The sequence below is a fragment of the Mesoplodon densirostris genome, chromosome 1 (genome assembly GCF_025265405.1).
Source record: "Mesoplodon densirostris isolate mMesDen1 chromosome 1, mMesDen1 primary haplotype, whole genome shotgun sequence".
Taxonomy (NCBI): domain Eukaryota; kingdom Metazoa; phylum Chordata; class Mammalia; order Artiodactyla; family Ziphiidae; genus Mesoplodon; species Mesoplodon densirostris.
In genome coordinates, this window is record NC_082661.1 from 226125161 (window position 1) to 226150704 (window position 25544).

At 35.1% G+C, this 25544-nt stretch overlaps 1 protein-coding gene across 8 annotated transcripts in view; it reads right to left on the minus strand.

Moving 5' to 3' along the window:
• INPP4B (inositol polyphosphate-4-phosphatase type II B) overlaps window positions 1–25544 on the minus strand; it is a 353637-nt gene that overhangs the window by 181888 nt on the left and 146205 nt on the right. For all 8 annotated transcript variants that reach the window (XM_060095092.1, XM_060095079.1, XM_060095076.1 and 5 more), the window contains 2 exons: window positions 22112–22184; window positions 10628–10775 (listed from right to left, as the gene is read on the minus strand). In XM_060095092.1, the coding sequence (XP_059951075.1) occupies window positions 10628–10775; window positions 22112–22184 (221 nt within the window). The remainder of the gene's footprint in view (window positions 1–10627; window positions 10776–22111; window positions 22185–25544) is intronic.

Genomic DNA, 25544 nt, shown 5'->3' on the forward strand with positions numbered 1-25544 from the left:
CATCTGTATGTAAATTCCACCCAGGTCAACAAACAGCCGGTGCAAATACTTTACTCAAGTGTGAACTCACCAGACAGCCTTGGTTACCATAATTGCTGGAATCTCAAACAACAAAACAAAATTCTTATGTATTTTCTATTCCTTTAACAAATATTTAGCAGTGCTGATTATCCTTATTCATGCCAGGCACTATAATAAGAACTTTATATTCACTCATTCTATATGCATAACAGCCCAAGGAAGTAGGTAGTATTATTATCATCCTTATTTTTTAAATGAGGAAACTGAGACTCAGGGAAGATAAGTAATTTACCCAAAGTTATCCAGATAGTGAGTAGCAGAGTTGGGATGAAGCCCAGGAGGTTTGTCTAGGGTGCCCATGCTTTAAACTACTATGCTAGATAGACTCTCCATTAGAAATACAGCACAATCTCACTCTCACTAGAAATCACATCAAGAACATACATCTTGATACTATCAGCTTGAGGAAAAAACAAAATAAAACCCTTCTGTTTTTGCAGACAAGGGTAAAGCTTGATGTCATCTTTCTTACTCTTTACATTAAATTCCAATGAGCAGGAAGAAAGGGGGATTTTATGTTACTAGAACTTTTTAAAATTAGAGATGCTACTGCTGGTTATCCTAGATCAGTGCTGTCCAATAGAACTCTCTGTGTAATGCTGATGTTCCAAAGCTGTGCTATTTAATTACAATGGTTACTAGCCATATGTGACTACTGCACACTTAAAATGTGACTAAGGTGATGGAGAAACTAAATTTTAAATTTCATTTCATTTTAACTTAAGTTTCAATAGCCACATGGAGCAAGCAGCATCTGTATTTAATAGCAAAGACCTCGATGGTTCAATTTAGAGCCAAAGAGGGCTCCTTTTTTTCTTCTAAACCTTGTACTTGCCCACTATGTCCTACATCAAAGAATTATTACTTATCTTTTCAGTCATGCAGGTCAGAATGCTTAAGTTATTCTGCACACCTTACCTCCAGAGATAATCCATCACCAAACTCTGCTTGTCAAAAAAAATCCCAAATGTTTGTACATTTCACCATTTCCCCCCAACCACCATGGTCTAAGTCACCATCATTGTTAGCCCAGACAAACACAACATTCCCTAAATTGTTTTATCCCTCCACACTTGCTTCCCTTTTTCTAAGTGTAATCATGTCATTTTTTTCACACAATTTCAGTTGTTCTTGGGAAAAGACTACATTCCTGAGTGCTTATTATATGCCAGGTATTATGCTAGATTCCAGGAATAGTACAATAAGAAAATTGACAAGTTCCTCCTTTTCTGTGTCCCAGAAGGTCCTAACTAATCTGAAGTCTGAAGCCTGACTATCATTCCAAAATCACTGTCTCAGCTCTAAATACACCAGCTTTGAGAGAGAAGTCCATTTTTCTGCCCACTGGGAATTTGTAGTACCATATAATAAACGCATCTTTAGGTATGTTAGGTTAGTAAACTAAAGGAGATTATAAATAAATTATAGGCTCGGTTTTCTGACTGAAACACTATCAACATTCAGCTAAGATGAAAAATAACAACAATAATAGTTTTGATACAATGGGTGTCTACTGTGTATATGATTCTTTACATAAGTGATAAGAGTGGTTTCCACACATTAAAGGCCTATGTACATATGCACCAGGCATTTTTCAATAGCTCATTTTAAACCTCACAATAACCTTGTGCATTTATTATTTAATCCTTTCTTTACAGTTGAGGAAACTGAATTATGGCAGTTAGTTAAATTGTGCCATGCCACATAGCTGTTAAGTAGACTTGGGAGAGCCAGGTTTCAAACCCAGAGCTGCACTTACATACACACACACCCCAAATCCCATAGCCATAAGTGCTAGAGTCTCCTGATTGTTCACTTAATTTCTACAGTAGCCCTGTAGGACAAATGATAATATTATTATCTAAAAAGTGACAAAAAATTGAAAATTGAGAAATTGTATAATTTTTTAAAAATTATAAGTATGTATCAAATGGCAGATAAAGAGGTTTTGGATTCGGATTGATAATTATTCCAATTCCATGTTTTTATCATCACAACATACACTCTCTCCTACTCAATCCATGTGAAATAAAGAATCCTGGCACAATGGACAAATATGCTTCTGAGTGAGCTTTGCCTTATTTGTTCCTGTGGGGCTATTGTAATAACCAAACAGCAAAATAAAACACATATTTCTATCGCCAGCTTGGTGATACTAAGCGCTCTCAGGACATCTCATTAAATGATACCAAGAATCTATAATGATGAACTTAATGGCACACAGCATCTGCCCTCAATACTAGGAGTTGGTAGGGCCAATGCGCTCTTTCCATGATAAATAATATACCACATGGTATTTCAACTGTGCATCAATGTTGCATGAAGAAAGATGAACAGAAGAAATAACACTCATCAGGTATGAGTCAACAGTAGAGTCCCAAAGGGATATTTTTTTATGCATCACTTTTGGATCTTTAGGACTTAAGATTTTCCTCAGAGAAAGCAAACAACAGAGACAGAAAGAAACACAAAGAGAAACAAAGCGGAAGAGATAGAACACTATAAAAAACATCTATGAAATTCATCAGTTTGAGGTTTATTCAGTATCTATGAGACCTAAACAGAATAGCTGACTCCTTATTACTTTTCCCACTAATCAATGTTTCTTTAAGGTCAGTAAAGATTTTCAGTGTGCTTTTATCTAAGTATGCAAATGTCAGTAGACATCTCAAAAGTCATGCGCTTCAGCCAGGCCAAAATAAACAAGGTGTAAGATGAGGCTGGAGATGTAGGTAGACAGGAGCCCTTGTTTGTCTTGTAGGACGTGTGAAGGGGAAACCTCATCTGGTGATAAATTTTGAAAAGAAGATCTAACCACGTTCAATGGACAGGCTGGCTCACCATGTGGTAAAATCCTACTGTACAACTTTTTGTACAGTGAGGATATTTTTGAAATAGAATTTATATGAATATATTCTAGTTCTAGTTCATAATTCCTAGTATATACTTTTAACATTTTTTAAATGGCACTCCTGTAGCATTATTGGTTTGAAATAATATGAACCTTTTTGAATGTAATAGTCACAAAATGCTTTAAGATAAGGTGCAAGGTCAGAAAATTAAGTATCTTCCTCATTTCTTTCAAACCAAGTATATTGCTTAGAAAACCCATTTAATAGTATATGATAATATTTAAGTCAGCATGTAGAACATGTCTCTGAAATGTAACTCTGTGCAGCAACTAGGCTTTCAACCTGGGATTTCAAAGTATCTTACTATTTTTTTGCATATATAAGAATATACTGCATTCAAGAAATAGTTTTCAGACTAGATAGACAGATAGATACACTTATCATAGGTCTGTAATATAGCTCTAAAAATGAAGAATATAGAATATTTGAAATATATAGTATTGAACAAAACAGTGTCTTCATTGACATAAAATATTTTATCATCATGAATTTAGTATATGTATGATATTTACAAACACTAATATCTAAGAGGAAAGCATTCACATTCTCTAAAAGAAGTGCTAGCAAGACTTTTATTTAAACTTTCTATGTCCCAAATTCTATTACATTTTCCCTACTAAAGGGTTTGATTCAGATGTTTATATTTTATTTACAAGATTGTTCCTCTGCCTGGTACACACAAATACTTATGTCTTATATAAAACCTAAGGACATCTTAAAGTTAATTGTTATAAATTATTCTTATCCTTTCTTTTAGACTCCCAAAATTATATTCAAGGAAGTTTCTCTCCTTCCTCACCCTTGGGACCAATGAAGAAAAATATATAGAGAGAAGAAATGAAGCAGGAGAAAAAGAGAATAATACATGATATAAATCAAACTAATTTTTTCCTGGGGAGTTTTATGGACCATGAGGTTCATTGTCACTGAAATACTTCATTTCTTTAAAACTTTTGTACCATAATAAGTTTTCAAACATCATATTATAATGTAGAAAAGTATATGTTTTGATAAAACCAAACACCCTATGGCCACCCAAGCCTCCCATCTAAACATATATGTGTGCACACCATCATTTAATATGGTATGTGTAGCTGCCATGGAGCTTCAACGCCACAAGTTCCATCATTTCTTCTATTAACTAACATATTTCAATGTTGACTAAGCAAAGCAAATTTATTTTTTAAACATCTTTATTGGAGTATAATTGCTTTACAATGGTGTGTTAGTTTCTGCTTTATAACAAAGTGAATCAGTTATACATATACATATATCCCCATATCACTTCCCTCTTGCGTCTCCCTCCCACCCTCCTTATCCCACCCCTCTAGGTGGTCACAAAGCACTGAGTTGATCTCCCTGTGCTATGCGGCTGCTTCCCACTAGCTATCTATTTTACATTTGGTAGTATATATATGTCCATGCCACTCTCTCACTTTGTCCCAGCTTACCCTTCCCCCTCCCTATATCCTCAAGTCCATTCTCTAGTAGGTCTGCGTCTTTATTCCCGTCTTGCCCCTAGGTGCTTCATGACCATTTTTGTTTGTTTGTTTTTTAGATTCCATATATATGTGTTAGCATACGGTATTTGTTTTTCTCTTTCTGACTTACTTCACTCTGTATGACAGACTCTAGGTGCATCCACCTCACTACAAATAACTCAATTTCATTTCTTTTTATGGCTGAGTAATATTCCATTGTATATATGTGTCACATCTTCTTTATCCATTCATCTGTTGATGGACACTTAGGTTGCTTCCATGTCCTCCTGGCTATTGTAAATAGAGCTGCAATGAACATTGTGGTACATGACTCTTTTTGAATTATGGTTTTCTCAGGGTATATGCCCAGTAGTGGGATTGCTGGGTCATATGGTAGTTCTATTTTTAGTTTTTTAAGGAACCTCCATACTGTTCTCCATAGTGGCTGAATCAATTTATATTCCCACCAACAGTGCAAGAGGGTTCCCTTTTCTCCACACCTTCTCCAGAATTTATTGTTTGTAGATTATTTGATCATGGCCATTCTGACCGGTGTGAGGTGATACTTCAGAATGGGAGAAAATATTTGCGAATGAAGCAACTGACAAAGGATTAATCTCCAAAATTTACAAGCAGCTCATGAAGCTCAATATCAAAAAAACAACAACCCAATCCAAAAATGGGCAGAAAACCTAAGTAGACATTTCTCCAAAGAAGATATACAGATTGACAACAAACACATGAAAGAAAGCTCAACATCATTAATCATTAGAGAAATGCAAATCAAAACTACAAAGCAAACTTTTGAAGTAGTACAAAATCTGAATAAAATACTCAATGTAAACAAAATACGTGGCAACACTAAAACAAGCTATAAAAATTTTATAAGTGGTAGTTTGGCAAGACCTACATAACTTGCCTGCATGAAACCCAAGGTGAAGGACTGTAAAGCCTGTGGCATTATAAACACAGGCAAAAATACACACACACACACACACCTCTTCTATGTATTTAGGATCTCTGAGCTATCTTCAACATGTACTCTCCTTTTCCCCTCCATTGCACTAACTCTATAATAAACCAGTTGTCTTTCCCCCCCCATCCTTCAAGGAGGCTAGATCAAAGAACTGGGCTACTTTATAATACCACATCCCTTAGGTATCACGATTATAGAATTATTTAGTAAACTTCTCAGAAGCGAGGTGTTATACTGATACTTGGTAAGCAGGACCTCCCCGTCTTCCCTTCCCAACACATAATTCCAGCACAGCACTTAAGAGGTTATACATCAGTGCTGTCTCCTTGATACTCCTGCTGGAAATCTGCATACTTATAACATTTTTAATCAGATTATGTGAGTCTGCAATGTGAACCATGGATCTTTTTCTTTTTTATTTATATTTTAATTGAAGAATTGTTAATTTATAATGTTGTGTTAATTTCTAGTGTACAGCAAAATGATGTAGTTATACATATATGTATATATTCTTTTTCAGATTCTTTTCCATTATAGGTTATTACAAGATATTGAGTATATTTCCCTGAGCTATACAGTAGGTCATTGTTGTTTACCTGTTTTATATATAGTAGTGTGTATCTGTTAATCCCAAACTCTCTGCTCTCCCTTCCCTCCGCTATCACCTTTGGTAACCATAAATTTGTTTCTTATGTCTGTGAGTTTATTTCTCCTTTGTAAATAAGTTCAATTGTATCATTTGTTCATAAAAAAGTGAACCATGGATTTTAAGGAAGCAAGGCGGTTGGCAGAAAAGCCATTATAGACCAGTACACTATCACAGGCAAGAAATGATAGTGGGTGGGATTAGAATGGATAGAGTGAAAACATAAAAAATAAATGAATTTGAGAGAAATTGTGGAATTAGCATGATTAGAAACTGATACTTGAACTTGAATGTGGAATGTGTATAGGTTTGGTGAGACAAGACAAAAATACTTATGTTTTATGTTTCTGCATTGAACTGTTGAAGAGAGGGTAGCATTTACTGAGACAGGAATTATTTGAGGGAGAATAATGTAAATGTGATACCAGGGCATGGTAATCATGGGAACCAAAAGTCTGCTTTCCACAGTGAAGCTTATGAAGATGAGGGTAGATGTAGAAAATAAAGACACAGTATTTCTTCTGGGTGGTGGGTTTAGAGTGATATTTTTTTCTTTTTTATATTTTCACTATTTTCTATAGTGACCATATATTATTTTTACAGAAAAAAATTACCACACATTTTATATATTTTTAAAAATATGGCTTCAGGAGCAAAGAGGCAGAAAATTGCTATTATAAGCCTTTCTTCACAACAGTAAACATAAATTGTCATTTACAATTTTCTGCTTGTGAATTTTTTGGGCCTAAACCGTATTATAAAATTCAAAGTTTAGCACTGTGAAAACACGTCACAGCCAACGCAACAGATGTTATATATCTGAACTTGTACTCAGAAGGTATTAATGCTTAGGTCAATCAGAGGGAGCCCCCAAAGAATTTAAACTCTATCACAGCCCTAAGACTTTGTGTATGTACAATCTCAAAGTTAATAAAAGTAGTTCACGTTGAGTCCAATGTCACACTAAGGGACTAAAAGCAAGAGAGTTTTTAGATGGCAGCTGCAGGCAAGGGCACTGGGTATGAGTGAGGGAAAGTAGCTGTTGCACCATTATGTCCCTGCCAACATTTACACTCCATATCATGACGGCTGAGAAGGACAACATTTTCCTCCTTGATACATACAGGTATGCATTAGGCAAAGAGGCGTACCATGCACACACCTGGTCCCTGCCAACAGACTCACACTAACTTAGCCTGGCAAGTGTTTACCAATCCCAGACATGATAAAATTAATAATATACCTTCAAATGCATGAGTGGGATTTCATTCTTACCGAGTTAAATAGATTACAAAACTACTAATAATGCCTTATCTTTAAGACACAGTTGTGACTAGACATATACCTAATATTCCCTAAATTCCCTTTCTTACTTGCTATTTTCATTCACAGTTAAATCCATACTCAAACTTAGGAGGTCTCTACCTGAGAGTTTATGAAGCTGATGTCAATCATAGCAGTCTTTTCAGAAAATTTTCCATTTTCTACTCCCTTGGTAAGGGAGGAAGTTATGTAACAAAATATTCAAATAATAACCTAATTACCCCTATAGGGAGATGACAACACACCAACACAGAGAAGTTGTAGAAAAGTTTACGTCTGGGGTGAAAAGTGAGACTGAAAGAGTCAGTGGCTCATGAAAGAAAGTGTAGGATTTTCAAAATCCAGACTTCACAGAAGTTTGACCATGTTTGCAAATTCATCATCTTGGTAATTGAGAGGAAACATCGCACTTTTAAAAAATATTTTGTAAAATATTTACTATTTGGTCCTTAAGGAAAAGTTTTTGTAACCCCTGTTATACAGCTAGATTCATACTGTGCTTACTGACTTTCCTAAGGAAAAAAAAAAAGAAAGAAAGAAAAGGAAAGAAAGACTGTATATCTATGTCTGTGTGTCTGTCTGTCTATCTCTCTGTCTATCCATCTATAACTATCTCCATCCATCCACAGGTCCTATGAATAGGGACTTAATGGCAGCTTTTATCTACTGCTCTTCACCAACTAAAATGATATAATTTAGTTAATAGTTATTTTAAAGATTCAGAAAGTAGCTGTTTCAGTTACTTAGCATAATATAAAGTTGCCCTGGCAACTTTTTTTTTGAAGAAAAGACTCAAAGCTTTTTTAAAAATAATTCTCTCAATATAGATTTCCAAGCATGAAAATGAAGCACCTTGTACTCTTTGCAACTACTGAAAGATAAGGGCACGATGGCACCCAGATTCTTCATCAAACCACATAAGAAAATCCATTAAAATTGTGCTGTTGAGAGGAAGGTTGAGGTAAGTATAACACTTTCTGGGATCTGAGTAAGACTAGAGGTAAAAGAGTCCATTTGCAGTGACATGGATGGATCTAGAGATCGTCAAACTGAGTGAAGTTAAGTCAGACAGAGAAAGACAAATACCATATGATATCGCTTATATGTGGAATCTAAAAAAATGGAACAAATGAACTTATTTACAAAACAGAAATAGAGTGACAGATGTAAAAAACAAACTTATGGTTACCAGGAGGGAAAAGGGGGGAGGGATAAATTGGGAGATTGGGATTGACATATACACACTACTGTATATAAAATAGATAATTAATAAGGACCTACTGTATAGCGTAGGGAACTCTACTCAGCACTCTGTAACGACCAATATGGGAAAAGAATCTAAAAAAGAGTGGATATATGTATGTGTATAACTGATTCACTTTGCTGTACAGCAGAAACTAACATAACCTTGTGAATCAACTATACTCCAATAAAAATGAAAACAAAACAAAAGAGGCCAAAAAAAGAACTTCAGATTAAAGCTCTGTCTGGGCTGGAGATTTCACCCAACCAAGAAAAATGTTTCAAGTCCTTCTGTAGGACAATGTCCCATTCTTAATTTGTTATGTTATATCATATTAATTTCATATTATAATTTAATGATTACAGTATATTAATTTATATTATATTATAAATATAATACTTAATTTAAATTATTCTCTCAGTTGGATAGCATATATCTTCGAGGGTAGATTCTTTAAGAAAGTTTGGTGAATGACATTTGCTGAGCTTCTGCGTATTTAAGTATGTCATTTCCATTGCCTTCATTCATTAAAAAAAAGTCATAAGATATGGGAACAGATGTATATGTATGACTGATTCACTTTGTTATAAAGCAGAAACTAATAAAAAAAAGTCATAACTTGACCCTATATAATAAAGTGGGCCACAACCTTTTTCTCTCAAAAAATCAAAAATCAGTAGATATTACTCCATGGACTTCTGCAGAGAAGTAAGTATAAGGTTAGTCTGATTTTAGCATGTAAAAAAAAAACCTGCATAAGTTTTCACTGTTTTCAAGTTTTTGCATGAATTGTTCTTTCCCAAGAAAGAACATTTGAGAAGAACTTATTGTGTTTGTCTTCCACATCCGAGATGTGATTTCTTACTGTCAAATCTGTTCTTCTCTGCTGGCTTTGTGGATTTAATTTGCCTGCTGCATTTTAAAAGTTCATTATTCTCTCCATTATCCTTTTCTTCTCAGCATTTTTCCTAAAAGGTGATGGTTCTCAACTTAGGGCTTTCTAATTCCTTTTCATAATAACCATACCTTATATTCTACTGAGATCACTAGTCAATTTCCTTACAATCTTTCCTATTTCCCTTTTGAGTCTTCAACATGATTTTTTCTCTACTTTTCTTTAGAAAATTTTAAAGATTCATAATCGAATTTCTTTCAACACATTTTAGTGGTGAGAGATTTACACAGAAAAGGTGTAATGTAAGCCACAAATGAGAGTCACACATGTGATTAAAATTTTCTAGTGGTCAGTAGTCATATGTAAAAAGTAAAAAGATATCATATTTTAGGTTCCACATGATATAACTTATGTGTGGAACCTAAAATATGATACAAATGAACCTATCTTTGAAACAGAGTCATGGACATAGAGAACAGTCTGGTGGTTGCCAAGGGGGAGGGGTTTGAGGAAGGGATGGAGTGGGAGTTTGGGGTTAGCAGATGTAAGCTTTTATATATAGAATGGATAAACAACAAGGTCCTACTGTATAGCACAGAGAACTATATTCAATATCCTGTGATAAACAATAATGAAAAAGAATATTAAAAAATGCATATAATATCTATAACTGAATCACTTTGCTGTATAGCAGAAATTAAAAAGACATTGTAAATCAACTATACTTCAATAAAAAATAAAATAAAAATTAAAAGTAAAAAGAGAAGCACATAAAATTAATAACATATTGTATTCAACCCCAGTATAGCCAAAATGTTAACATTTCATTATGAAATCAGTCTTTTTTTGTTTGTGTGCTATGAATTCAAACTCTGGTGTTTATACTACACTTGGCAGAACATCTCAAAGTGGACTAATCACATTTCAAGTGATTAATAGTCATACAGGGCTAGGAGCCATCATACTGGACAATGCAGATCTAGATTTTTATGTTATCATCATACTTTAAGAAAAAATGTTTCATAAAAAATAATTAATGTAAGAGACAATCATAAATCACTTTCTCTTACCTACATAAATCTTCTTTGATTTGAAGAGAGATCAATTCCTTAGGAATATGAAAAGAAAGTATGCTCTCTGACATCTGCTCCCGGATTCGCATCCACTTATTGTCAGATGTGGGAAATCTATACAATTTACACACTGGGTTCTTTAACACTGGAAAAGGAGAAAAAAATAAAGTTAATAGTTAAATTATAAAGATATGCACTTTAGATAAAGATCAATTAACAAAATCATTAATCAGCCTACCATTCTAATATTTGATCAAATTTTTTTTAACATAGTCTGTAGTGTAATTGAGTTTCTAAGAATTTTCTCCTTATATCTTATTTTTTTCAGTAGCTTCTGGGATATAGTCTTTATTAAATTAAAAAGTGAAAATCAAATTCCAATTCATAAATGTGGCTACTATGGTTGTCTGACATACCACCTATTAATTCTTTTTCCTTCTAAAGATTTTCTTAAAGTATATGTATTTATAAATATAGATGAAAATATATGGATTTATACAACATACATGCTTGAAAAAATACATTTCTGGATTTCTTCCAATCACTCTTAGTCAACTTTACCCACTTACATAGTAGGTGATAACTGATACGTTATATTAGAGGTTTTAAATGACCCTACTACCAAAAGTGACTTTTTTCTTAAATGTCAGAAAGGTTCATTCCTTGGCTTAAGATCTATTACAATTCAAATATTATTCATACTTTAGTGTCAATAAGTCAATAACACTTTCCTAAAACCATATATTATCAGAAGCAAGACAGGGACACTATGAACAAGCTGAATATTTGGGATGGGTGACAGTGATTAGGGGAGAAATAACATGGTCATGTCATCAAGGATTTTAAAAGATTTAAAGAAAAAGTGTAGGGCTAGATATTAAGATAATACTTGATACATTTTTTGTGAGGCCAGCATTCCTACCACACTACCAAGCCCTATATTTCAGGGCAGGATTTTATTTCCATTGCTGTTGGATAAAGAATATAAGAGAAATATATCAAAGCTTAATGGACAACAAAATATCAGGTCAATCACCAGTCAAGTATCTATGATTATTTGGCTCCAGTTTACCAATGAAGCTGATTAAAAAGAGAATTTGATATTGAAGTGGATGTAAGACTTTAAATAATGCCCAGCCTGGCAGGTGGCCCAAGTCTCTTCAATGTGTGGAGTAAAATACCTTTCTCATTTTAGGGTTGTATAAGGTTGTGTCTCATTCATTACTTGGAAATATAAATATAAATATATTTCTGAGCATTAAAATGAGCAACTATTCATCCATTCTGCAACTATCATTCTCAGAGGTCCAGTCTGACAATTATCATTATCAGAATTGATACTAAATAGGAAACCTTTATTTCAAACATCTCATTCTTTAATGACCAGATTCAAAGCTCCTGGCACACTTATCTACCCCTTACAAGAATTAGCTAGAATGTTTACTTTTTAAAAGCATCAATAGAAGCAAGAAGACAATAGAATATTTCCAGGATGTTGAGAGACAATATTTTAAATCTAAAGTTGTATGTCTAAAGGATTATGTTTTTTCCATAAACATGACCTTTAAGTTTTATCAATTAGATTATATCACAGATCCATATATAAGGCTAATTATACTTATTTTCTTTCTCTTTTTAATGAGGTATAAAGGACATATAATATTATATTAGTTCCAGGTATAGAAGGTAATAATTCAATATTTGTATATATTGTGAAATGATTACCATAATAAGTCTTGTTAACATCAGTCACCATACATTGTCACAAATTTTTTCTTGTGATGAGAACTTTAAAAATCTCTCTTAGGAACTTTCAAATATGCAATACAATATTATTAACTACAGTCACCAAGCTGTACATTACATCCCCATTGCTTATTTATTTTATAATTGAAAATGTGTACCTTCTGACACCCTTCACCTGTTCCACCCACCCCCATCTCCTGTCTCGGGCAACCACCAATTAGTTCTCTATATCTATGAGTTCTTTTCTGATTTGTTATGTTTTATTTTGTTTTTGCTTTTAGATTCTACATACAAGTGAGTTCATACAGTATCTGTCTTTCTCTGTCTGATATTTCACTTATCCTAATGCCCTCAAGGTCCCTCCATGTTGTCACAAATGGCAAGATTTCATTCGTTTTTATGGCTGAATAATATTCCATGTGTGTGTGTGTGTGTGTGTGTGTGTGTGTGTGTGTGTGTGTGTATCACATTTTCTTTATCCATTTGTCAGTGGAAACAGGGTGTTTCCACGTCTTGGCTATTGAAAATAATACCACAATGAACACTGGGATGCATATATCTTTTTGAATTAGTGTTTTCATTTTCTTTGGATAAATACTCAGGAGTGGAATTGCTGGATCATATGGTAGTTCTATTTTTAGTTTTTGGAGGAATCTCCATATTGTTTTCCATAGTGGCTGCACCAATTTACATTCCCACCAACAGTGAATGAGGGTTCCCTTTTCTCCACTTCCTTGCCAATAACACTTGCTATTTCTTGTATTTTTGATATCCATTCTAACAAATGTGAGGTGATATCTCATTGTGGGTTTTTTTTTTTTTTTTTTTTTTTTTTTTTTTTTTTTTGCAGTACGCGGGCCTCTCACTGTTGTGGCCTCTCCCATTGTGGAGCACAGGTTCCGGACGCGTAGGCTTAGCAGCCATGGCTCACGGGCCCAGCCGCTCCGTGGCAGGTGGGATCTTCCCAGACCGGGGCACAAACCCGTGTCCCCTGCATCGGCAGGCGGACTCTCAACCACTGAGCCACCAGGGAAGCCCAACAATAATATTTTAGAAAATTTGTATTTTTAATTAAGTTGAAAAATATGATATTCTTTATTTTATCTGTTATCACAAAACTAGTCCTTCAACTTTTGATTTCACTGTTTTCATTTTACTGCTTTTCAGTGTATTCTAAATATAAATCTTTGTTGAAATAGAGTGATAGAAATCAAGGACAGTGTGATTAATGAGCTCCAGAACTATCCTCTGACCACCCGAGACACAACATCCAGGACCCTGTGGGAATGCTGCTGTTTTTTTTAAGGAAAGCACTTGGGGCAAATAATAAACAAAAATATCAGGCCACATGATCTACCCCCCCCGAAAGTTCCCAATAATGTCTCCTATCTAACTTTCATGCTATAGGTTCTAACCTTTTGAAACTCATAGATCTCTAAACATTAGTATTTAACTGTACATAGTTATTAGGATCTCAATGTAGACATAGTGGAATCCACTTTACAACCAAGTCTGATCCAGTAGCATTGCTTACTGAACACCTACTACGTATAAAGCAAGGACACTTACTGTTTCTTAAAATGCCATATAATGAATTATGACTTAGAAAATAAAAAGTATATATATGGCCTGACTTTTAATTACCATGAAATTTGTTCCAATGGCTACAAACAGACCAGATAAGATGTTCTCAACTCAAAATTTTGCTGGGTTCAGAGTGAGGAGATTTCTGCATTCCTCATATATAAGAAAGGCAATGTATTCATGTATCAAATATTGAATAGTGGGCCATAAATGATGAATGCTTTTGTCGTTTTATAAATGCTTCTCCCCTATAGCAGAGATACAGTTTCAACAATTCTGCACACACACTCCAGCTGTGTAAATGAGTCCACCACTTTCAGCTCTGGCTTTCCACTGATGTCAAGTATTTCTTCATGTAGGAGATGCATTTCTGACCATACAATAGGCTCAACTCAGCAAAAACAACTATCTAACTTATCTATTATAAGTTCTTTTTAAAGAGAGCCCTGTGTGTATTATCTTCGTTTTTTTTCACTGCTTTTGCCAAAACAATTGCTAAAAATATCACGTGACAGATTCTACCAAGGGAAAAGTAGTGAAGAGATTTTGGACACCACCACAGTCTTAATAATGACTTAATAAGGATAAAGTTCTAAGATGGTCCAGATATGAATACATATCCACATATCCCACTGGGATCCACCCTCTAAGGTGAACACAGGGACAGAAAGTAAATGACAGATTCTTTTCTCCTAAAATTACAGCACAACACAAATTTCCATATCATTTATTCCAGACACTATAAAGGCCTTTTTAATACGGTAGCACACCACCTGCTTTTCCAGCAACTGTGAAAGCCAAGTGCTCCAGTTCTGAATTATCAAAGTAAAGATGCCAAGGAAATGTTCAACAAAGCCAAAACATAGACAACACATTAAAAAAGGATGGTTGTTCAAGCAACCTGGGGCAGAAAAGATAAACCAGAATGATATCATAGGGATGATCTCTTTTCTGTGTCTGTGTTGGGGACATCAGTGGATTAGACAAGGAATTTTGGAAATTTGGATTCAGGGTTGAGGGGATCATCAAAATGCCAAACACTTAAGATTGTCTTTAATACAGTTCGCCAGAATAAGCTCATCTGTGATTACCTTCATGCAATTTCTTGCTTTCAGGAGGTGGTAGATGTCACATATTTAAATGGAATCTGACTTCATTGGCTTCAAGCTTTACAAAATGATTATTTTAATGTACTGTAGATTCTTGTAGAGAATCTATTCATTCTATAGCTTTTTATTATGCAGTTGTTTAATAGTTTCATCATTCAGCTGAATGTACATGCATTGCCTATTCTCCAAAGGCTACATTACACTTAGTAAAGATAAGTCTGTGTAAGCCAATTAGATAATGACATTCTCTCATTTGTAGTTGAAAATATCTTAGATTTAGATACATACATCTTAAATGTAGATTGGCTCTTTTTAAGATTAGATGAGAACTAAAAGTCCTAAATAGAAATCACTAAAGGACTATCCTAAGCAAGGCTTAGAAAAGCGAAAGTAAGAAAGCATGACAGGAGCTCAGAAAACACAGCAAAGAAAGATCTCTCTTAAAACAATAAAGATGAAACAAACTATTAAAAAATAAATTCCCCCAGAATTTTAAATTACTTTGCTTTAGCTGTGTTATAAAATCTAAATTATGTTACTGTTTGTGCTGTTTTTAAAGGAACAAAAATTAAGAATAGAAATAGGATGTAAGTTGAGTCAGACAAAGTGCTGCTTCCCTAGTGTAGCCAAACCCACAAGCTCTTGGCCTTCCATCTTCAATTCAAGGCCAAGAACAAGAAAAACTATTACAGATGCAGAATAAAACATAAAGATAATATTTGTGGGGTTTTAGTCTCCAACTGGTGAAAACTGGCGAGTTCAATGTGTAGAGTTTGGAGTTTTGGTTTTGGGTGGTCAGAAAAGAGATTTGCTTCATTCACTCTAGTTTGAATGATTTTCCCTGTTCATTCTAATTCAGTCATTAAAGTAAAGGACAAATCTACAAAAGTGTCCTTTTCTGGTTCACATTTCATGCTGAGCAGCCTGGAACAACCTGAGGTTCATGGAACTCAAGTTGTTTCTTGCCAATTTGCCTCTGTTCAAGGTATTCCCTGCACCTCAAAGGAATGCTCCTTTTTCCTGGCTACACATCATCATCCTATAAACTCAGCTTAGCAAGCACCTCCTCCAGGAAGCCCTTCTTGACTTCCCTCTGCTCCCTCCCTACAGTTGTTTCTCTTTTGTACTCCCCATCCCCATCTCTATCATGGTTCTTACCAGTTGTGCTATAATTGTCTGTTTACTGCTCTGTGTCCCCCATTAGAAGGTAAACTTGTGAAGGCCATGACTGTTTTCTTTGTCCTCATTGTATCTCCTGCACCTAGCACAGTGCCCAGTATATGCAGACATTCCACAGAAATGAGCTTAAACCTTACACCACAGATGTTTCTCATCATTACTTTCCCTAATAGATGAACAGTTAGGGCCCTGACAACTGTGTAAATTGAGAGGGGAAAATGCAAGAGGGAAGGACATAACTAAAAACCTCACTTCAAGAGAGAGCACAGGCATCAGAATGAAAGAAGGAAAACCACAGCCTAGAGAAAGCCCTCCTCACATTTGTCCACAAAATGTTAACCTTTTGACTATATCCTCTTCTTGTCTTTATTCTTCCTCTAGTTTACCTAAGGTGGGCAGTGGAGGGGGTAATAAACTTACAACAGGAAGACAGCTGAAGTATTTAAAGGTGTCTAAGAGATGATTTCTTTGATTACTAGGCAGTGAAATTCACTCTTCTATTGAAGCTACTTAACACCATAAATATGTTAATACACAGTAATGAAAACATATGAAAATTCAAAAAGAGCAATGTTAATGGTGTGAACTAAGAATGCCACCTTCCAATATTAGTAAACAAAAGATGTTGCAGCCATCCAGTCATCACATTACAGCCCCCCAGAGGGAGATCCCTGAGGGAACTTGGGATGGAAGCAAAGAATGCCTGCCATCTAGCTGTCAACTGCTAGAGCCACCCTGCTGGCACACCCTGCGGAGACTCAGGATAAGAAAATGCAGGATACTGGCCCCAGATAGCTGAGGTGCACATCAAAGGAACGATCTCAAGGAGCCCAGACTTTGCATCTTCCCATACATAGGAAAGCGTTAATTTCATTAACTTGAGATGTCTGGTTTTCTTTAATTACCAATAATCTGTTGATGTTCCGACTACCTGTCTTTTGTTGCAAAAACTCCTATATATTTTGGCTCCCACCTCGCCTCTTTGGAGCAGTTCCTCAGAGTGATCTGAGAGTCCTATCTCTGGGGGCTTGAAGTCCTAAGAATATCCGCCAAATAAAACATAACTCTCAACTTTTAGGTTGTGTGTGTGTGCTTGGTTTTTTTTTTTTTTTTTTTTTTTTCAGTAGACAATGGACTCCATTGGATTTGTTAAAACAGCAAAGGGCAAAGAAATCTGGTGAGTAAGTAAGTATAAAGGATAAAGGGCCAATGTTATAAGCCAAGATGGTCCCATATTTTACACATCATAGAGTTATAAATACAAGGGAAAAATCTATTTAAACTAGTATGGAGAAAATACAACAGAGATATCTTTGTTAGCATAAATTGATATGATCTAAAATTTGACAAGGTAGCTGATTTAGTACCTCATGAATTAAAAAAAAAAAAACGGGGAAAATGGGATTTGTTTTTTGGCTGGAATTCCTCAGGACTCAAAATGAATACAGAGGGAAATATTTTTCAATGTCTCTCAGAATATCTCCTAAAATATTCTGTCATGCCTTGCTTTACATGAGGTGGTAGTGAGGAAAATGTCACCCAATATTCAGTTCAGCTGTGTGGTATTGTGAAAGGCAGTTAAAGTCTATGGTGCCATATGAGGCAGGAAAAAACTTAAAATGAGAATTTCATAGTAATTTTTAGGGAGAGTAATAAATTCTTTTATTTCAAACCTAAATAATTCAATTTGAACATCTTTCTCATGGAGAGAAGAATAACAGTGCAGTTTTCTGTTATCTGAAGCATCAATTCAAACAATAAGATATACCCATTATTAGTCATTTGACAAATATTTACTGAGTGCCTATTGTATTCTGGCCCTGGAGACACAGAAATAAATAAGCAACGTTTCTTCTTAAATAGCACATAATCAGGCATCTTCCATAAAGCAATAGTAGTAGATGGCTTAATCCTATTGGGGGAAAAAGAATCAAAGATATAGTGGACTATTTCGAGAAAAATTGCGATTTATCTGTGAGGCAAGAAGAAAAACACCAATAAGTTCTCCAAACAGGAGGGAAATTGCCTGTGTTTAGGACTGAAAGCAGAGTGGTCCCTGCATTGTGGCTTAGATTCTAACTTACACAGTCATGGAAATCATCGTTGTCAGATACACCCTCTGTGAGGGCGATGGACAGCACACACTTTAATGTAAAGCATGAAAGTCATCTTTAAAAAATATCAAGGATAATTTCATGACTCAAGCAGTATGGAATTCAACCAAAAAGATGCTGTATCAGATTGAATGCTTGCTGACAGGGGGAAACTCACTTGAAATGTGAAGATAATAGGAAACTTGGTGACAGGGCCCATTAGCGCCTCAGATTGGGCATAATAATATCAAAGTCCATGGACTGAAGTATTCTGTAGCATTACACTTTTACAAGGAAAATTGGTAGATTTAGGAAATCTAGAGAGAATTGTCTCCTTGACAAAAATTTTTTAAAAGCTTATCTGTGGTCAGGCTGATTAAATATAAATAACTCCTGAGAAAGACAACAGTAAGTGACAAAGAATAGATGTGTGACTCCATGTGAGACGGATAAAAATGAATACTTTCACGAAATATTTCTAAAACGAAGGAAGACATAGCAAAAGCTAAACTATGCTCTACAGACTTCAGACATTGAGAGCCAAAAAAGGAAATCAAAGACTGCCCAGGTCAATTTGCTCATTGCAAAAGAACTGATGTCCAAAGAGGCTGGCTTGTCTGGCAGGGTCACACTGCTGGTTAGCAAATTTAGGCTGTGACACCAGTTCTTCAGAAGAGTCTGTCCAGTGCTCTGATAGTAAGACCACCAGAGCACATTTGTTCTTGTTCTGCTGTAGGCAAGGCACCTCAGTTGATGAGACTTAGTAGGACACCCAACTCCGTGACCAGATAAGGGACTCTGCTGTCTACACTTCCCTCTGTTCAAAAATAACTTCCCCTACCCCCATCCCCCAAACAACACCTCAACAACAAACAGTGCTAAGTGTTTTCACTACCATTTGCTTAAATGAATAAACCAATAATTAAATGGGTAAATCTGTTATTTTAACAACTTTATTTGATGAACTACAGAATTAGAAAATTAAGCAAAATGAGAACCTCACAATTCTAATACTGTACCTTCTAGTGAGTTTCCTGTTTCAGAGAATATGAAAGCCAACAGCTGAAAGGAATTTGTTTTCTCCTATCACTAAGGTACTTATATATCTTTTTTATGGAATTGTAAATTCTGCCCCCTCTCCTTTTCCTTATCTCTTTTCTCCTCCTGCCCTCAACTCCCCAGGCTCCCAACATACACATTCAACTGGAGAAGCAAACAGGGCATGAAAAAGGTGAGGCCCGAGGGGGAAGAGCTTTTTCTTTTAGTCTCACAATAAACAAGTGAATTTCCCAAGTCATGCATTAAACCTCTAGAGATATAAATAGAATAGCGAGGAGCAGCTATGAGCTATGACATCCTCTTGCACTCACTCAGGAAGAACTTCATCACTCACTTGAGACTGGCAAGTTCCATATAATACATGAATACAGAGACTTGAGAAGAATGTCAATAACTCCCTTCACCTAAAGATTTTGAAAAACTACCAGATGGGAATATAGTGGATTAATTCCAAGGTTGCTGAGTTTAGACAAATAAATAGAACAAAAGACCAAGGTACACACAGACCAAAGTCATAGGCACATAGTCTAGCTACATATGCTATATGTGCACAACACACTTAGATTTGGAACAGAAACATTTCATATAGAGCACCTAGTTGTACTTTAAAATAACTTTAAAAAAATCTAGCTTTTATAACGTTTGACTGTCATTTAGCCTTGTCTTTCCCTGATATAAGAAGGCTCATAGAAAATATCTGTGGCAAATATATTCCAGGCACTTCCGGATTGCCTGGACTAAGGACATTGAGAAATATCATCGGACCTAAGTGGAGAATCACCAGCAAAACTGTCACCTCCAGGAAAAGGGAAAAGCAGTAATCAATCATCTTTCACTCCACTCAGTATATTTAAATTGCAAAATGCAGCTGCTTCCATCACTTCCATGTCACTTTTTGTCATATTACAGTTCATATGTTAGGAATTGTACCCTAGTAATTTGGAAGAGTTAGTACGCTTCGAAGACTCATGCCTTGCAAATTTTGTGGCACAAGAATTAGGAGGTGCAGATTTACTTTTCACTATGTTCCCTTTGTCTCTTCTTCCTGAGGTGATATATTTTCTTACTCCAGGAGCCATTTTTCTCTTTCTCTTTGAAATTTATAATAAACCAATCAGTTTTTTAAAATGGCATTTCTCTTTGTGGGCATAAAAAATTACAAGGTTCACATGAGTGAATCACTTAAAAAGTGTCTTATAATTACAGTGTAGATGATTCTGATGATTATTTGATTCATTCAAACTGCATTTAACATGAATGTAGTATCTCCCACTTTCAATTTTATTTCTCAAAATTGACATCTGGTAAATTAAATAGATTATCTGGATATATTGAAATAAAGGACTAATGGTTTGGTTAACTTTCAGGTGAAAAAAATATATGTGAGGAAGACCCTTTGAGGATACATTAGTTATTTTATCCACATGGATAACTTATCAAGTACTTTATGGTACATGGCTGGTCTAGCTGTCCAGGTAGCCCCTTCACTGTTTAATGCATGTCCCTCCTGGTATTATATCCTTAATAAAAATTTTTTAAAAACATGTCACTTGGTCATAGGTTGAGAAGCAGCTGTTCTTCTTTGGTTTAATCCTTCATTCTAATAAGTATATTTAATGGTTTTTTTATTGCTATATTTTATTTTGAGTTCTTTGAGTCAAAAGGTTGCCTGTCTCTCTCCATCCCGATTATTAGTGGCTTCCTGCAGGGGAAAATTGCTAATAGTTAAGGGGTTATGTATTAGTAAGCCTTTGAAGTTTGTATCACTCATTATTCTGATTATCATGCTATCCATGTCACTGTTGAAATGTACAACATAGAAGGCTAGAAAAATATTAAGGTTTATTCTATTGTTACACCAACTTTTTAATTAATGGCTTTTTAGTAATAGCATGACCTGGTAATTAAGAGCAAAGTCTTTGGGATTAAAACTGGATTTAAATTCTGGACCTGCTATTCACTAGGTAGTGACCTTGAGCAATTTCCTCATCTGTAAAATGGAGATAATAATACTGCCTTCTTCATAGCACACATCAGAAAGCAAGGTAAGGCAAGGCATATGAGTGGCACCTCTCCTGCCACTTATTTGCCATTATTATCACTACTGGTAACATAATTTATGTTATCATTCAAAAATCAGTTCCATAATTTATAGATACATATTATCACACATTTTGTAATTTTACCAGATGTCTCAAAGTCATCATTTATCACAGTTTAGTTCCTTGTTGAAATTCAAATATATTACTATAAGTAACACTATACACACACACACACACACATATATGTGTACACACACATTCAGGAATGTACAAATGTGTATCTGAATTTTTCCTACTGAATCCATACACATACTGTTTTAACAACTTCATTAAAAGTAATAAACTAAAACTCAAACTAATTAAGAGCTTGACATTTCTAATACTCCCTCTTCTAATATCTCATTTCAGATGACACAAAATCCAATAGCTAAAAGGAATTTGTTTTGCCATATAGCCAAGCTATATACATGTATTTATATATATTATATATCTTTCTTACAGACTTGTCAAGTCTAACACCACTCTGCTGACTCCCATGATTACCAATATTTAATAAGTGTCTACAATGGTTCTGTAAGAATGCTGCTCAGATTCAGTATGGAGTTCACAGAAAAATAAAATGTATGTTCATATGAAATGAGTGTAAGTTTCCAAAACGGAGGTACATACCTGCGTTCAAAAACGGTAGGTTATCTTTTCTGCTCACACTTTCTGGGGCTGTACATTCACATACCAGTGCACACTAAGAAGGAATAAAAGAAAAAAGAAAACATATTTGAAAATGATCAAATAAGAAATGAGATTCTTTTTTTATTTGCAAAACATGAGGCCATGCACACGGTTTCAAAAAGTTCTGAACAAACATTTTTGTAAAACTATTTTCAGCTTTACCTTTACAATGAACCTTGTTTAACTTGTGATTATTTACTTACATTTATATATAATATGATTATATGATACAATTATAGACTACATTTCAGTTCCAGTTAAAGACTACTTAGGAAACAAAGTCTGTACTTTCTTTGTGGAAAAGGATTATCCGCATGCTAGAGATAGGTTCCTCCTATAGCAAATCACCTATGACAAGCTGAATGGTTTTGTATTTCTGTTGCCTAGGTTGATTTTCGATCAATAAAAAGCAAATTATCTTCTGGCTTTTAAGTAAAGGCAACTTTAAATAAAAAATAAAATATGTTACAGCATCTAATTTCATAAGGCAAAAAGAGATGTTTGTTTCTGGCAAAACGATGCAAACACTTGCTCATAAAGTATGAGGATACTTTATAAATAAGCTGATGTCTGATTTATGAATAAGCAATTTATAAATAAGTGGATCCAGAGATCATAGATCTATTCATCCATGATAAATAGATTCAGCTTATGATCCGTTACAGAACCAACACTTCTGTGGACAGAGGAGAGAAGAGAGACACAGAGAGCACATTGCCATGTTCCTAACGAGTGAACCATGGGTGGGAGATACTATCTCAGATAAGCCATCCCTAAGCATGGGACTCTGCTTCAACCTCCTATGAAACTGTAACTAACAGAGGAAGCAAAACTTTTGTGGCCCCAGAGAGGCTGACAAGAAACCTATATTCACATAGACAGAGACCAGTAACTATTTCTTCAGATGACTTTCCTTTTATCTCTAGCAACCGCCCCCCGCCCGACCCCAGAGAAGAAAAAGGAGGGCTGGGAGAAGGAGGAAAGTAAATTTTTAGAGCAAATATATCAGACATAAACAAATAAATGCAAACAAAAACAAAGCAAACAGACAAAACCCCAGAAAGTTCTCTGGATGAAGAGTTCTAAGGGAAACAGCCATCCTTCTGTAGCAAGAATGGTGTTGTCAAGAGACTCCAAGGGCTCAGACTGCCCTCCCTAGTAGGATGTATCAGAATGGCCTGGGCTATTTCCCAACTGTTCTAACTATCTATGATCCACCTCTGTTCCTCCTCTGGAGAGTGCCCCCCTCCTTGAGATTCACCACCACCGAGGTCACTGTTCATGATAGAATGTATTATGTCCCTGAAGCATTTTGAGAAGGAAGACAAATGACTTAAAACATTGATTGAAATGTTACTTTCTGCATTCTTAAAGCCCACTACTCATTCCTTTATCAGAACATTCATCACATTACTCAGGAAATTTCCTGATGGAGAAAAATGTGCTTTCATACTTTCTTTAGTGCTTATATTGAGATCCTAGTTTACTGAAAAAATGAATAACTGCAAACAACTCTTAAAATTTTATGTTCTCTAAATCATTTTCCCGACCAACCAAAAGTCAGAGGTGATCCCTTCTTTTAATCCACAGCTATTTTGGAGATGTACTTCCCAAATCACTACAGCAATGTGCAAGGATGCTTGGACAGACTTAAAATTCTTTATTTCTCTTATTTGCAAAGTTTTCTCGACTTCTTTCAGGCTACATAGGGCTGTTAAAGTAATCTTTTGTAAACATTATGTTCGTCATATCGATGTTCTGTTCTAGAATGTATGTAAGGGTTATTTACTGTCCAATCAAATCCAATATTCTCAGACTGGTCCTCAAATCCTTTCATGCTTTGTCCCTGACATCCTTGCACATATAACTTGGTATACAGCTCTAAGTCATCTTCCTTTCCAAAAGAAGATCATCATCTACAATATAACTTACAGAAATGGTTTAGACTAAACCTTTTTAGTGAAGAAGTCCATAATTCACACAGATCAGGCTATTACCCTGAGAAACTGCTTCCCTTTATGGAGGCAACCCTGCCTCTTTGAAATCAAAGATAACTTTCTGTTTCCTAACAAAAGGCCCATTTTATTCCACCAAATGAATACAGACATATGACTTTTATATATTCATATCTTCCATTCACACTGGAAGGCTGATATTTAGGACAATTTTAAACTAATATTCTTAATTTGTATTTTACAACTCTACTATTCAGAATGCTCTCAAGATTTAAATCCATGGAACATAAACAGAAAATATCCAATAAATATTTACTAAATTAATTAATATTTTCATATTTGGACTCAGCAATTATTTTCTTCAATTGTTTCCTGAGTGTACCTTTTCTGTCTCTATTTATTTAGATTGAAAGTTTTCAAAGCCAAGAACCTTATTTCTTATTTCCTTAGGCCGTTTTTATTTTATTTTATTTTACTTTTTTTTACATTGGCCTTGGAATCTTTTTGCACTGTGCTGGTTGCTACAGAGAATGCATAGATGGAAATGATGTGGAATCTGCGCTTAAGAAGGTTCAGCTATTTCTACTGTTCATTGCTATTATTACGGTGGATATTTGCAGCATTACACACTTACATGGTGTGCGCTCTCAATGTAATAACTTTACATTTGTGATTCTGAGCAGGAATAACAAACATCACGTGCTTTTTGTACCAGATGTAGCGCCATAAGCCTATTGATGTTGATTAATAGTTTAAAAAGTGTCATTTGATGGTAAGTGTGACCAAGTAGACAAAACATATGATATGTAAAATTCTTGGAGCTAAATGATTTTGACTCTCAGCTAACATATCAATTTGCCATGCACTGAGCTAGAAAATTAGCAATACTGTATGAACAATAATCATAAAGCTCTGTATGAATCCATCAAGACTAACACTTCATGGCCAAGTACTTCCACATTTGTTGATTTATTCCATCAATGACACTTTTCAAAGTTTGGTCTGGAGTCTCCTGGAAGTCCCTGATAACTTTTGCCTTTGCACCCTTTGTAGCATCTAGCACAGGGTGAAGACAACATTATTTTCATATTAATACTAAAATATTATTTGTCTGTTTCCTTCTCTTTTGCTTTGGGGGGGGGCGCATGGCTTGGGGGATCTTAGGTCCTCGACCAGGGACTGAACCCAGGTCCTTGGAAGTGAAAGTGTAGAGTCCTAACCACTGGACTGCCAGTGAATTCCTGTCTGTTTCCCTCTCTCTTACAAGCATGTGGTAGAATTTTCTAGAAGCTATATGACACAATCATTTGACAGTTAATGGTATGTGTGCTTATGTACTCTTCTGTTTTAAACATTTCTTGTTTGAGTTTCTAATATGATAAATGTCTACAGATATAATCCAAATAAGCAAAATCTCT